The sequence below is a fragment of the Crotalus tigris genome, unplaced genomic scaffold (assembly GCF_016545835.1).
Source record: "Crotalus tigris isolate CLP2741 ecotype Arizona unplaced genomic scaffold, ASM1654583v1 scf7180000018504.2861643, whole genome shotgun sequence".
Taxonomy (NCBI): Eukaryota; Metazoa; Chordata; class Lepidosauria; order Squamata; family Viperidae; genus Crotalus; species Crotalus tigris.
In genome coordinates this window covers 2,342,225-2,356,248 of record NW_024097043.1, presented here as the reverse complement: position 1 = coordinate 2,356,248, position 14,024 = coordinate 2,342,225, and the positions used below count along the sequence as shown (strand labels likewise).

The 14,024-nt window shown below is 38.2% G+C and overlaps 1 protein-coding gene across 2 annotated transcripts in view; it reads right to left on the bottom strand.

Annotated features, from left to right (window-relative positions):
- Positions 1-221: 221 nt before the first annotated feature.
- B4GALNT4 (beta-1,4-N-acetyl-galactosaminyltransferase 4) overlaps positions 222-14,024 on the bottom strand; it is a 210,661-nt gene continuing 196,858 nt past the window's right edge. For both annotated transcript variants that reach the window (XM_039353242.1, XM_039353243.1), the window contains 2 exons: positions 10,471-10,597; positions 222-1,989 (listed from right to left, as the gene is read on the bottom strand). In XM_039353242.1, the coding sequence (XP_039209176.1) occupies positions 1,875-1,989; positions 10,471-10,597 (242 nt within the window). In that variant the 3' untranslated portion in view covers positions 222-1,874. The remainder of the gene's footprint in view (positions 1,990-10,470; positions 10,598-14,024) is intronic.

Below are 14,024 nucleotides of genomic sequence, written 5' to 3'. Positions count from 1 at the left end.
TAATTCCTTACTCTGTGAAAACAGGACTGCAGCTGGTTGGGTGCCACAGCACCTGGCAGAGAGGGGAGGGGAAAAAGGCTTTTGGTGATCTGGATGAAGCAACAGCTGTGCCTGCCAAGCATTTCCTATCAACACTGCAGGCCTTGTTTGGGCCTCTGCAGGAAGAAAAATTTCCCACCCTGCTAGTACCATGACTTCAAATGAATTTACAAAACAGAAACTCGAGAAAATCAGAACCAGGACATTTACTTTATTTTTTTTTAATAACAATATCCATTAAAAAAAATCAGACATAACTTTCTGAAAACAGCTTTCTACCTCATAATTTCACAGAAATTAGCTTGGAAATATTGCTTTGCCCTTCTCTCCACTCCTGTTTTGATACTTTCACCATAGCAACCTCATTCACTCTCTATATTCGATCCATGGTACATAAAGAGAGAAGGTTGCTCCAAAAACAGTAATTGGGCCGGGGGAAAATATGGTCAGCCCCTTCCTACCAAGTCAATCCCTTCAGCCACTAGTCTACATTCTTAGGGTCTGTCCCTCCCAGATAAAAGGCTGTGAGGTTTTATTATTATTATTATGTTGCGTTCTCCGTTAACATGGCACAGAGTACGAAGTATGGGTGATGACTCCTACTCTAAACCCCTCACAATCCAGACAATCCAGAATTCCTTTGTTCCCAGAATTTCTATTTCTATGTAATGTTTGCTTCTTTGCTGACAATTATATCAAATGTGTTTTGTCTCTCACGTTTGTAGGCAGCCAGTCTTGGTTCGTACCAAGCAAGAGATGAAGAAAAGTGAGGGGGGATGTTCAGAAGCAACTATGTTGTGGAAGGAGAGAGAGTCAGCTGCACTTTCTGTTTTCTGTTCCTTTGCCAATTCTATATCCTCTCTGTCTTTCTACCTGGAAAATATCCTCTTGTTGGGAGACTGTGTGTCTCCCAGTGGACAAAAAGTGCAGATTCAATTTCAGAGGACACAAATATGTAGAACAGAAAGCCTAAAATACTTCCCAACCCTTTGATGAGGTAATCACACCCCAAAATGCTGGAGCTTGAAAGTTCTAATGAGCTTTTTCCTGGCTATCCCCTCCCCCTTATAAAGCTATTTTTTTCAGGGGAATGCTTTTGCTCTACCTTCTCCCTGGGATTGGAGATGGTTATTTATAATTCTATTTATAAGCGGAGTTTTGAAGTAATTCCTACCAGAGGCACAATATAACTGTGGGGCTGGAGCAGCAAAAGCAGCAGAGCTAGTAGGGGGGAAAAAAATCCCAAAACTGTATTGAAGAGACTGGAACACCTCTTGCCCGATACAAGTCTTTTCATGCCCCTTTGAAATATTTTCAATTCTCTTCAACTTCTCCCCCTGGCAGTGGCGTAAACACACCAAGGAGGAACCATTTGTGACACATTGAAGACTCTCCCCTTCCCAGCTCACTTTAGGAGTTAAAGTAGGGCAAATACAGTCATAAACTTTTCCTGGCAGTTACACGAGCTTTGAGAAGCTGCACCAGCTCATTCCTGGTTGGCAATAATACTGGCGAGCTCACCTCACTCTCCTATTAGCAGTACTCTTTGCCTTTCAGCACTACCGAGTTAATAAATGTAATTGCTCACTAAGAAATTAGATCCTTTAAGAAAAGTCACAAAAAATCCCAAAATAAACATGGTTTGCTTTAAATAGTAGTTTTGTAGAAAACCTCCACTCCAAGTGCTCTTGGTCTGGCCTCTGACAGATGCTGCATCCAGAAGGCTACCTGTAGCAGTAGAAAAATGGTGCTGGGTCATGCTGTGGCTGCTGCTTCCTTGTTCCTGCTTAAAGAAGACCAGGAGTAGGGGGTCCAGCTGATGGCAGAGCTGGTGCTTAGTCTTTGGGTGTCTTCTTGCTGTGTGAATTCCACATGCCACGTTTGGAATGGTAATAATGGTAAAAGTTCCTGAGTCGCAAACGTTCTACCTCTAACCCACTTTGAAGCACCCTAGAAACAATGGGAATAAATCAGGCAGTGGAAGGGAAAAGAGAAAGAGGAGACAGAAAGAGCACGAGTTAGCTTTTCTTCTGCTACAGAACTCTTTCATGCATAACAGGAGTAACTTCATATATTTGGATTAGTTGATACGACATGGAGCTGGTTCAAAAGCTGCATCTGGCGCAGAAACAGCCAGTGCTAAAATACCTGGGCTGAAAAAAAAAATCTACATGACTACCTACAGGTAGTCCTTGACTTATGACCACAATAGAGCTCAAAATTTCTATTGCTAAGCGAGACAATTTTTAACTGAATTTTGCCCCATTTTTACGACATTTCTTGCCACAGTTATTAAGTGAATCACTGCAGTTGTTAAATTGCTAACATGGTTGTTAAATAAATCTGGCTTCTCCCCCTTGACTTTTTGCTTGTCAGTAGATTGCAACAGATGATCACATGACCCTGGGACACCGCAACCATCATAAATATGAATCAGCTGCCAAGTGTCCGAATTTTGATCACATGACCATGGGGATGCTGCCACAGTCATAAGTCACTTTTTTCAGTGAAAATGATCATAAGTCACTTTTTTCAGTGATATTGTAACTTTGAACAGCCACTAAATGAACTGTTGTAAGTCGAGGACTCTCTGTAGTTGCCATCTAGTGATCATCCAGACATTTGTCAGTCCAAATATAGTAGCCCTAGGGGAGTGTAAATTGGACTGTGGGACCTCAGGCCTTAAACTATTACCGTCTGTGTCTGACTGAGCCTTATTGGTTAAACTTGGCTACATTTACTTGCTTCCTATCTTGCCTTGGGGCTTGGCGTGATGACATTTGTCTATTAAGCCCTAATTGGTTTAGAATCTAAATATTTGAAATAGTGCCTCTTCCAATATCAGTGGGACCATATATTAAATTTGCCCAGCAAGATCCTGGCCTTACATATAGTTATTTCCCACAGTATGTGATTCAGAACCAGGGCTTTTCAATTATAGCATTCTCGTCCTTCCGGTGGTTAGCGTCGATGATGGCGGCTACATTGTAGCCGTACTCCTGGGACAGCGTGAGAACCGCGGAGCACAGCAGTCACCAGCTGTCCCGCGGCTCGAAATCCCCCTCCCGGGCGAAGGGAGGGGGGAGAGAACCACCCGAATAGAGGTAGAGCATCTCAACCCCCCCAGGGTTTTTTTTTGGAGGGGTGGAAAGAGAGCTCCCTCGGAGTTCGGGTTGCCTCCGCCTCCCAGCTGTCTTTGTTTCCCTTTGGGAACAAAGTGAAACGCCGCTACCATCTCCGCGCTTAAAGGGATTGGGTGAGTGATTTTTTTTCTTAAAAAAGCAGACAGAGCTGGATAAAGGATTGGACTTATTGAGTTTTATTTGCTTTTTAGTTTAGGCTGATCTTTTTTTTTTTGTTTTTTTGTTTGTGTGGAGAGTGAAAGTAAAATGGCGATTTGAAAGTTTTTCCGGGGAAAAAAAAGTGAGTCAAACGGAACGTTATGGACTATATAGCTTTTTTTAAAAAAACTTTTTAAACTTCTTTTTTTTTCTGAAGGTGGTTTTGTGTTTTTGAAATATCTTTTAAACTCTCCTTTGTTTTTTCATTCTTTGAGGATTTCTTTTTTATTGTTTTTTTTTAAGAAGGAAGAAAGAGGAAATAAGAAATTTTTTTTTTTTTAAATGGCTTCAAAAAGGCAAGCAGCTTCTACAGTTCCTAAGGTGGCTTCTTCTCCTGCGATTCTACCGGTACAACAACCTAAAGCTACACCACATCTTCTCCTCCTCTGCCAGTAATATCTGTACAAGATATGAAAGATATAATGGGAAATGCAGTAACTCAAATCAGAGGGGAAATGAAGGAGCTTTTAGATCAGAATAAAACTGAAATTAGAGGGGAAGTGAAGAACCTGCTAGAGCAGGGGAGCAGGCTCACCATCATCTATGATGCATAGAGTTCTGGATGGTAAAGAGGTGGAACAGCAGTCTGAAGGACTAGGTGTGATGGTGGTTGGAGAGTTACAGTCGGAGTGGTCGCGACAAGCAGAGATTAAAGAGCAAAGAATGACCTGTGCAGCGCATAGACACAAGGAAAAGGAACAACAGAGGAAAGAAGTTAAAGAATCTCTTCAAGAAAGTGTTTCGTTGCTGGTGGGAGGAGCAAGACCCAAGAGTTCTGCAGCACATTCCTCAATGGCAGATCTTCAAGCACTCTTCTCCAGGCTTCTGGTCAAGGGAGATGGTAAAGCTCCTGACTTGGAATGCTAATGGCCTTAATTCCCCTCAGAAGAGAAAGAAAATCTTTCACTATTTAAAGCAACATAATAATGATATTATTTGTTTGCAGGAAACACATATTATAGCTAAAGATCAAAAATATTTAGTTAATGCTCGTTTGGGATCTCATTTTGTATCTTCTGCTCCTGGGAAAAAAGGGGGCGTAGTTATTTATGTTAAGCAAAGCTTATCAGCCTGTTTGGTAGAATCTGATTCTCAAGGGAGATATGTTATGATCGAAGTTGGCTTATATGGTAAGAAAATACTTATAGTCGGATTGTACGCACCAAACCAACAACAGGAACAATTTTATAGATTATTACATCAGAAATTAACTTTGTTGGATTATAGATCTGTGATATTAATGGGTGACTGGAATGGTGTGTTAGATACACAAAGAGACAAAAAAGGATCTTCTATTTCTTTTAAACAGGCTAAATTACCTAAAGCTTTTTTTGATTTGAAAGAGGACTGGGAGCTACGAGACTACTGGCGTGAACGCAATCAGGAGGAGAGGGACTTTACTTCTCAGATAAACATCAATCTTTCTCAAGAATTGACTTTTTCTTGATTACAACTGATTTATATTTTAGGGTGAAGAATGTTAAAATTTTTCCTAGGATATTGACGGATCATAGTCCAGTTTGGATGGAGTTGGTTGATGAAGGAGAGGAGATCATGGAGGATGAATGAAAATTTATTTAGACAAGAAAAGAATGTTCAAAAATTAAAGGAGTATTTAAGGGACTATTTTGTTTTAAATATGCATAAGGGAACTTCAATGTCAATGGTATGGGATGCAGGTAAAGCTTTCATGCGTGGGATTTTGATACAAATGAATTATGCTCATAGACAAAAGCAGATTCAGAAACGTAAGGAATTGGAAGATGAGATTAAATTAAAAGAAAAAATTTTGATCTCAAATCCTACAGATGAAAAGGCTAAAGAATCTATAAAATTGCTTAAAACACAATTTAATATGTTGATGGCTGATCAAACTGCAACTAACTTAATGTATATGAAACAAAATATATTTTGTAATGCTAATAAACCAGGGAGATGGTTGGCTTATCAATTAAGAAAGAAACAGAGACAGAGAATTATAGATAAAATAAACTATAATGGTAAATTGGTATACCATAAGGATTTGATTAAGAAATCTTTTTTAGATTATTATCAAAAATTATATAAGAGTACTAAAATACAGGTTTTAGATATAGATAATTATCTAAATGAAATTATCTCTTTTGGGAAGAATTGCGGTGATCAAAATGAATGTTCTGCCAAAGTTCCTTTTTTTATTCCAAATGATACCTATTTTAAAGAATGAGATTAATTTAAATGAATGGCAGAAAGGTATCAATAAATTTGTTTGGGTGGGGAAAAAACCAAGAGTAAAGCTTAAAATAATACAAGACACTCGTGAGAGAGGCGGACTCAAGGTACCGAATTTGAAATTGTACTATGATGCGGTGGTCTTAACATTAATTAGTGATTGGGTTAATTTAACAAATGTAGAAATACTCCTCTTGGAGGGTTGGGATTTACTTTTTGGATGGCATGCCTATTTAATTTTTAATAAAAAAGTTGACAGGGTTTTTAAATCTCATATTATAAGGATTTCTTTATTTCGGGTTTGGAGGAAATATTATAGAAGTGATTTTAAAATCCCATTATGGGCTATACCCTGGCATGCGATAGAGGGAATAAGGAGAAGATTCAAGATGGATGGTGTTTCTTATGCACAATTACTTAGATGGGATGGTAAAAATTGGCAGTTAAAATCTTTGGAAGATCTAGCACAAGAAAATATTATATACTCATGGTTTCAGTATAGACAAATAGTGGATAGATGGAAGTTAGACCGTAATGTGGGTTTACTTAGAGATGATGAAAATGTTCTTAAACAAGTAAAAGACCAAAGACGAACTCATATTAAGAGAATTTATGGGGTGCTAGTGGAACTAGATTCAGAGGCAGAATTAATTAAAGAATGTATGATTAAATGGGCACAAAATTTTGGTGAACCGGTTCTACTAGATACCTGGGAAATTATTTGGGTGAAGAATGTCGAATTTACACAAGCCCAGAACTTAAGGGAGAATTTTTATAAAATGTTTTACAGATGGCACCTTGATCCACAAAAAATGTCTCGTATGTATCCTGACTTACAGCCTAAATGTTGGAGATGTGGTTGTTTGGATGCTACTTACTATCATATTTGGTGGTCGTGTAAAAATATAAAAGCCTTTTGGATTAAGATATGGTGGAATATCCAAAGAATTTTTAGAAGGAGGGTAAAATTTACTCCACAATTGTTTTTGTTAGGTATTATAACTGATTGTGATACTAAAGAGACCACATTGATGTTAAATTTAATTACAGCCGCAAGGCTGCTAGTAGGGCAATGTTGGAAGAAGGAATCTTTGCCTACTTTGCAAGAGTGGTTATTTGGCGGAAATGGCAAAGATTTCGGCTTTTTTGAAGGATCAATCGCAGGAGAAGTATTTTGCAGTATGGAAAAAATGGATAGATTTTATACAATATAAGTTGGATATTAAAAAATATTATCTAGTTTTTCAATAACATATTTAAAATTTAAAATATCTTATAGATTTTATTTTCTTTTTTTTAATTTTATTTTTTACTCTTATACTTTCTTTTATCTTTTTCTTTTTTTCTTTTTCTTTATTCTTTTTTTTCTTTTAAGTATTATTCTTTTGGTATTTGTGTTTTTTTATATATATATTACTGCTAATTATCTTATAATTTGTTTAATTAATGTATTTAGTATTTAGATTTATTCATGGTTTATATTTTTTTCTTTTTTTAAGACTTTTTGAAGAAATTGTAATTAAGCCTATGTTCAGCTCTGGGAAGGTCGGGGGAGGGAATGGGAGGGTTGGGGAGGTTTGGGGATGGGTTGTTTTGTTTTTGTAAAATTTCAAAAATTTAATAAAAAAAATTATAGCATTCTCCCTATAGGGGTGTCATACAGTTGCCAGCTTGTAATAGGTTTAGTCACTTGTGTGATACATACTGCCCCCCTATTTTTAATGGTAATGCCCCACATTTAAATGTTATTAAATGAATTACAAATGTGTTGATGTGTTGATACATCTAGCTGCATAGAAGTTAAAATGTTATACCTACTGTTTTTCCCATTTTTATTGTACACTGTCTCTTTCAACAGGCAATTCATCAAGACTACCGTACTTCATACTTTAAGGAGACCTCACCAAGGACAGGATTATATTTAGAAATAAACATAAATCAAACAGCTATGGCTATAATCTTCTGCAGTCTTACTCAGAAGAAAGTGTTATTAAATTCTATGGGATTAATTTCCAACCAAACATGCATAGTCAATGTGAGCAAACCTGTTGCCCTGCATAACATTTTGGGCGGTGCTCTCATTGGTTATTCTGGGATTCTGGAACTCCTTTTCTCAAGATTTGACAAAGTCGCAATCACAAGAAAAAAAATTCAGATACATAAGAAGTTAAAATAGAACACAAATTCTTTTTTTTTTATTGAAAATTTTTAAATTTTACAAAACAATACTGTTCCCTTCCCCAAACCCCCCCAACCCTCCCATGCCCTCCCCCGACCTTCCCAGAGCTGAATACAGGCTTAATTAATATTTTTTCAAAAAGTCTTAAAACAAATATAAACCATAAACAAATCTAAATACATTAATTAAAGAAATTGTAAACTAGTTAACAATAATATATGTATAAAAAAAACAAAAATACAAGGAAATACAAGAAAATAGGAAGAAAGAAAAAGGAAAAAAGTCTATAAAATATCTTAAATTTTAAGTATAAGTTATTGAAAAGCTAAATAATATTTTTTATATCCAACTTATATTGTATAAAGTCTATCCATTTTTTCCATACCAAAAAATACTTCTCTTGCGATTGGTCTTTCAAGAAAGCCGAAATCTTTGCCATTTCCGCCAAACAAGAAGCTTTAAGAAACCACTCTTGCAAGGTAGGCAAAGATTCCTTCTTCCAACATTGCCCTACTAACAACCTTGCCGCTGTGATTAAATTTAACATCAATATAGTCTCTTTAGTATCACAATCAGAAACAATACCTAACAAAAACAGTTGTGGAGTAAATTTTACCCTTCTTCTAAAATAGAACACAAATTCTTATGTATCTGAATTTTTTTTCTTATGCTTGTAATGAAAATAAAATAATAAAAATGGAAAAAAAGATTTGACAAAGTCGCAATTCAAACCATTTCCAGCGGGCAAAACAAGACTGTTTGATCTACCTAGGGACATGCAGTAGTCTGTGGTTAGTTGAGCATCTGACTTACACATTGTTTATATTGTGAATATGTACTGCCTTTACTTCAAAGGGATTAGGTTCCCCCACCCTCTGGCCCAATAATTTATTTTCAGAATGGGAGATTGCCTTTGATTTATTGAGAATACACTAAAGGAAACAGTAACCTTAGTGTGGGAAAGAATGAATGTGGCTGGAGAAATACAGTAGTATATGTATGAATTGCTTTGGGCACAGACAGCAAAAATAAGCCATGCTGGGGGATTCTGGGAGTTGCAGTCTTAAAGTTGCCAAGATTGGGAACCCCTGCTCTAGAGCTTGTATAGCTGAGGAGGAAACCAAGAGAAATTGTGCTATGTATGGTATCTTTTGTACTTGATTGAAAGACTGGATAAAAATAAAACCCTGTGCTAATTTTCTGAAAAAAAATGTGCTGGTCCTTATTGGAGTAATAGATCTTGGAGAAGGATCCCAGAATGTGCCAAAATTCAAGCTAGTTATTATGACACAATAATACCTTTCTCTTCCCCATCCTGCTTCTAAGTTGAGCTAGCAATAGGGGATGAAGTTATATGTGTAAGTCCTGAAAGGATTCTCTTCTTTTTCAGTCTATACAGTATATGAATGAATGAATGAATGAATGAATGAATGGCAAAATTGTGATCTTATGACTGCAAGATGCTGCAAATGACTGTAAATGTGACCACATTGCTGAGCTCCTGGAATTAGGTCACATGACAGGTCCCCTGATAATCAGAACTTTGAATGCGGGTTGTTAACAAGCCTCAAGGTCTGTTGTAACTTCAGACAGTTGGTAAGCAACTGGTTGTAAAGTCAAGGACTTATCTGTATTGTCCAGGATTGTGCTGCTGACTAGTAGCAAATTAATAAAATGATAAAAAAAGATAAATACTTGGTTCTTTGGCTGAAGCAATGAAAGGAAAATGTACACTATCCCAAGCCCAAGAGAAAACAAAGGTAGCCCTCAACCTATGACTGTTCATTTAATGATGGTTCAAAGTTACAATGGCCTTGGCAAAATGGCTTGTGATCTTATACTCGCACTTATGACCTTATACTCGCAGTCATATGATCACAGACTGGGGTCTTAGCAACCAGGTCTCATTTATGATTGGTTGGAGCTTCCTGCAGTCACAATTTTGTCAGTTTCCAGCAAAAAAATGCCCATCGGGGAAGCTGGATTCACTTCATGATCATAGTGATTCATTTAATGACAGTCATAAAAACTATCATAAAATTGAGTCCAATTTCTTATGACCACAATGATGTGACCAAAGCTGCATCCCAATTATGTCTGTAGGTTGAGGACCATCTGGAAGTAAAAAAATAAGTTAAAAACTAGTCTTGGAAAAAACTGGGAACACTGGATTTCCCTTTATTAAGCAAGGGTTAAAAATAATCAAGGGAGGGTGTTGCAGTCTAATTCTCTGTGAGAGGGGAAACTGGTGTCTATGTCACTTGAAAAGGAAATCTTCAAATAGACTATTAGCCTAAAGGCATTTTTGCACAGGCTTCAAACACATTTTAGATTTTGCTTGCAAGCCCAGGTCTTTTTAAAGTCAGTTTCACAACTTCCAGCCCACAGATAATAAAAGCAGACAGCATCGGCTTGCTGGGAGAGAGGATGAGTAGTGATGGGGAGGGAAGGGATGTATTTCAATTTGCCCTCGCCTGTTCAAAATTGTAGCTCACTGTGACCTTAGGATGGTAGAAGTGGAAAGCATTACCTGCAAATAATTTAATGATCCTGCAGGTAAAAGCAATGATGTACACAGTCATCAACAGAGACCTCCCTGTCTAATAATCCTCGCTATTTATTCAGGCAAAATAGTCTCCTTTTTTCAGTCAGCAGAAGAATTCTAACATGGGCTGGAAGAGATATGGAGAGTAGCCTCACCTGTCCAACAGCTCCCAGTCTTCTCCGCCCCAGCGATCCCGAAACTCTTCTGTGTTCATCCCTCCAATACGATCAAAGTCAGACTTATAGATCCCAAAGAGGCCAAAGCCATTTACTTCCCAGTAGCCTGAGAAAAAGACAAGGCAAGATTTTTTTTTCTTCAGATTTGATATGGAAAGCATCCTGTTTAGATCATAGAAATATGTCCCTGAGTGGTAGCAAACAAGATTATCTCATGTAAATACAAAAGAAATGAGAAGGTAACCTTTATGTAAACCAATTTAGAGTAGGGAAAGGTTATGCCAGCTTTACAAGTGCCCAGCATGTCCCTTGAAATGGTACCTTTGCTCAGATCAAATTGGTTCCAACTAGTAAACCTACAGAATTGGGCTCCATAATGAATGTTATCACTCTCTTATTAATAAACAAAGTTCTGGAAGAAGATGCATGTACTTCCTTACTCAAAATAATTTTCTAATGGGTCTATACACCATATATATATATATAATTGCCTGTTATAACATGAGGACCTATGAGGAACAGTTATGGGAACAGAAAGACGATAAAACACCCTCAAGTTGGACACAATCATGCAGTCTTCCTCATACAGTATAAAGTGGCTTTCCTACTGCATTCTTCCGGGATGTTTTGTTTGTTTATGGAATACTTCATGTGTCTCCCATTCCTAATACTCTAGTTGGCTCCCAATGAGATAAAAACTATAGACATCCACCAAACAAACACTTAGCAAACAACAAAACCCATCATAAAGTCAGACTATAAAATACTTCCTTTCTTGGTCAGCTAGGTTCAACTCAACTGCATCATTTTATCCAAAATCTATTGGAAAAACATTGTCTTGATTGCTTTCCAAAGATAACAAGGGAGGAGTTAACTGTTCAAAAGTGAGGGGCTGCCATCAGGGAGGCCAGTTTTTTCCTTGTGAGGGAGAGATTCTCAACCTGTCCTCCTACCTTGTAGAAAGTGGAAAGGTAAACTCTACCTCAGTCAGATGGTCCCAAGGTTATTGAGGATCTAAGTCACAAAAGATTTTAACAAAACCAAAGCCTTGAAATTGTATCCAAAAGTCTACTAGCAACTGATGCAGCTCCTACATTTTTTTTTCTTTTGCACTTTCATGTTACTCTTGACTCTTGGCAGCTACCTGGACAAGTCCATGAAGTTTCCTTGGAACAATTGTTCAGAAATAGTTGGCTGTTGTCATCTTCCTAGGACTTGGAGCAGTGGTTCTCAACCTTTTTAATGCCGCGACCCCCAACCAGTCGTAAGTCGAGGACTACTCAACCGGTCGTAAGTCGAGGACTACTCAACTGGTGCAGCACCGTTTGCAGAATGGGACTTTTGGCGGGCTCAGCAGGGCAGAGACAGCCTGGACAATTCCTATTGGCTTTTGAAAGCCAATAGAATTAGACTCTATTCAAGAGAGTCTATTCTATTGGCTTTCAAAAGCCAATAGAATAAAAGGGAGTAGCACAGCTAAGGAAAAGGGGGAAAAAAATGGCGGACTGCGTTGTTTGGCGACCCCTGTGAAATGGTCGTTCGACCCCAAATGGGGTCCTGACCCACAGGTTTAGAACCACTGACTTAGAGAGAGTGACTGGCTCACTCAATCCAGAGTGCAGGGCATTAAATAATGCATTTAAGTCACCACAAGGCAGATTCTGATTGAATGCTAGAAAGAAGCCTTCCTATCAATAAGCACAGAAGTCAGTTATCCAAAGAGGTGGTGATCTTCCTTCCACGATGGAAAATATTTAACTGCATTCAAGCAGTGGCTGGATAGACATCTCTCTGTGATGCTCTCATTTGGATTCCTGCACTCAGTAGGGGCTGGACTCAAAAATGGTTTCATAGATGCCCTTGCCTCTTTTTCCAAACCCAGAAAAAGCAGAGCTAAAGTATGCAAAACAAGTAATTGCAGCCTACCTTTATTTATTCTCTTTTTGGGATGGACGTTTATTTCATTCTGCTGGTGAATGTTTGTTTTGTGTATTTGTGATTAGTTTTTACGATTAAGTAGTAAACAGCTCTGAGCAATTGGAAAAGCATATGTAAATATTTTAGTGAACTGATCAATTGCTATAAAAATAGCAAAATCTAATTTTATTTAAAATACAATGTTGACCTTCTCTAAGGAAAAAATGTTATTAAGTATAATGTATTCATGTTATTTATATACCCAAAGTACAGTATGTCTCTATTATTTCCTATTAGAATGACCCTGAAGGAGGCTTGCAAGCCATTCTTTGCAAAGCAAAAATAAAACTTTCCCATTCTATGTTTCCCCCACCCATCCCTCTGTTGATAGTTTCCGTACGGAAAATATTAGGAGATAGGATGGTATATTTGTCACCAAGACCTATTTTATCTATTTTACTTTTGCTGGCTAGAGATGAATTATCTATGTTAAAATGTCATACAAGACTTCTTTCCCCTGGCTGCTTGTCTAATCAGGGAAATTCTACTTCTGATCCATTATGGAAAATAATATAGGAAGTAAGGTTCTACATTTAGGCAAGAAAAACCAAACGTGCAGGTATAGTATAGGGGGTACCTTGCTCAATAGTAGTAACTGTGAGAGGAATCTGGGAGTCCTAGTGGATAATCACTTAAATATGAGCCAGCAGTGTGCTGCAGCTGCCAAAAAAACCAACACAGTGCTGGGCTGCATTAACAGAGGAATAGAATCAAGATCACGTAAAGTGTTAATACCACTTTACAATGCCTTGGTAAGGCCAAAACTGGAATACAGTATCCAGTTTTGGTCACCACGATGTAAAAAAGATGTTGAGACTCTAGAAAGAGTACAGAGAAGAGCAACAAAGATGATTAGGGGACTGGAGGCTAAAACATATAAGGAACGGTTGCTGGAATTGGGTATGTCTAGTTCACAGGTCGGCAACCTGCGGCTCTGGAGCCGCATGCGGCTTTTTGAGCCTTCCCCTGTGGCTCCCAGCCTCCTCTGCCTTTGCAGAGAGAGACAGAGACAGAGGGAGGCAATTGCACTTCCCTGCTTCTCTCTCTCTCTCTCTCTCTCTCTCTCTCTCTGTGTTTTGTGTGTATGTGTTGTGTGTGTGTGTGTGTGTGTGTATGTGTAAAAGAGAGTGCACTCACAGTGTTCTCCAAGGAGCTGAAAAGCTTTCTGGGTAGAGCTCCTCCCTTTGCTGCGTCTCTGAAGGAAGCAGGAAGCAGGAAGGGCAGGAGAGAGCTAGCTAGCCAAGCTAGGCTGACTCAGGAATTCTGGGAGTTGAAGTCCATGAGTCATAAAAGAGACGAGGTTGCCTACCCCGGAGGTTGTTGGACAACAGCTTGAAGCTTGCCAAGTGAGCAGCAGATAGGAGGGGGGGGGAGAAAGAGAGAGAGAGAAAGAGAGAGGGAGAGAGAGAGAGAGTGGGGGAAGAGGAGTGGCAGACCAAGGGCAGAGAGGGAGGGAGAGAGAGACCCTTTTGACATCTAAAATGAAGATAACACTGCATATATCCTTTTTTTACCTGTGTGTGTATGTAATTTTATTCTCTTAAAGCATTCTCTTG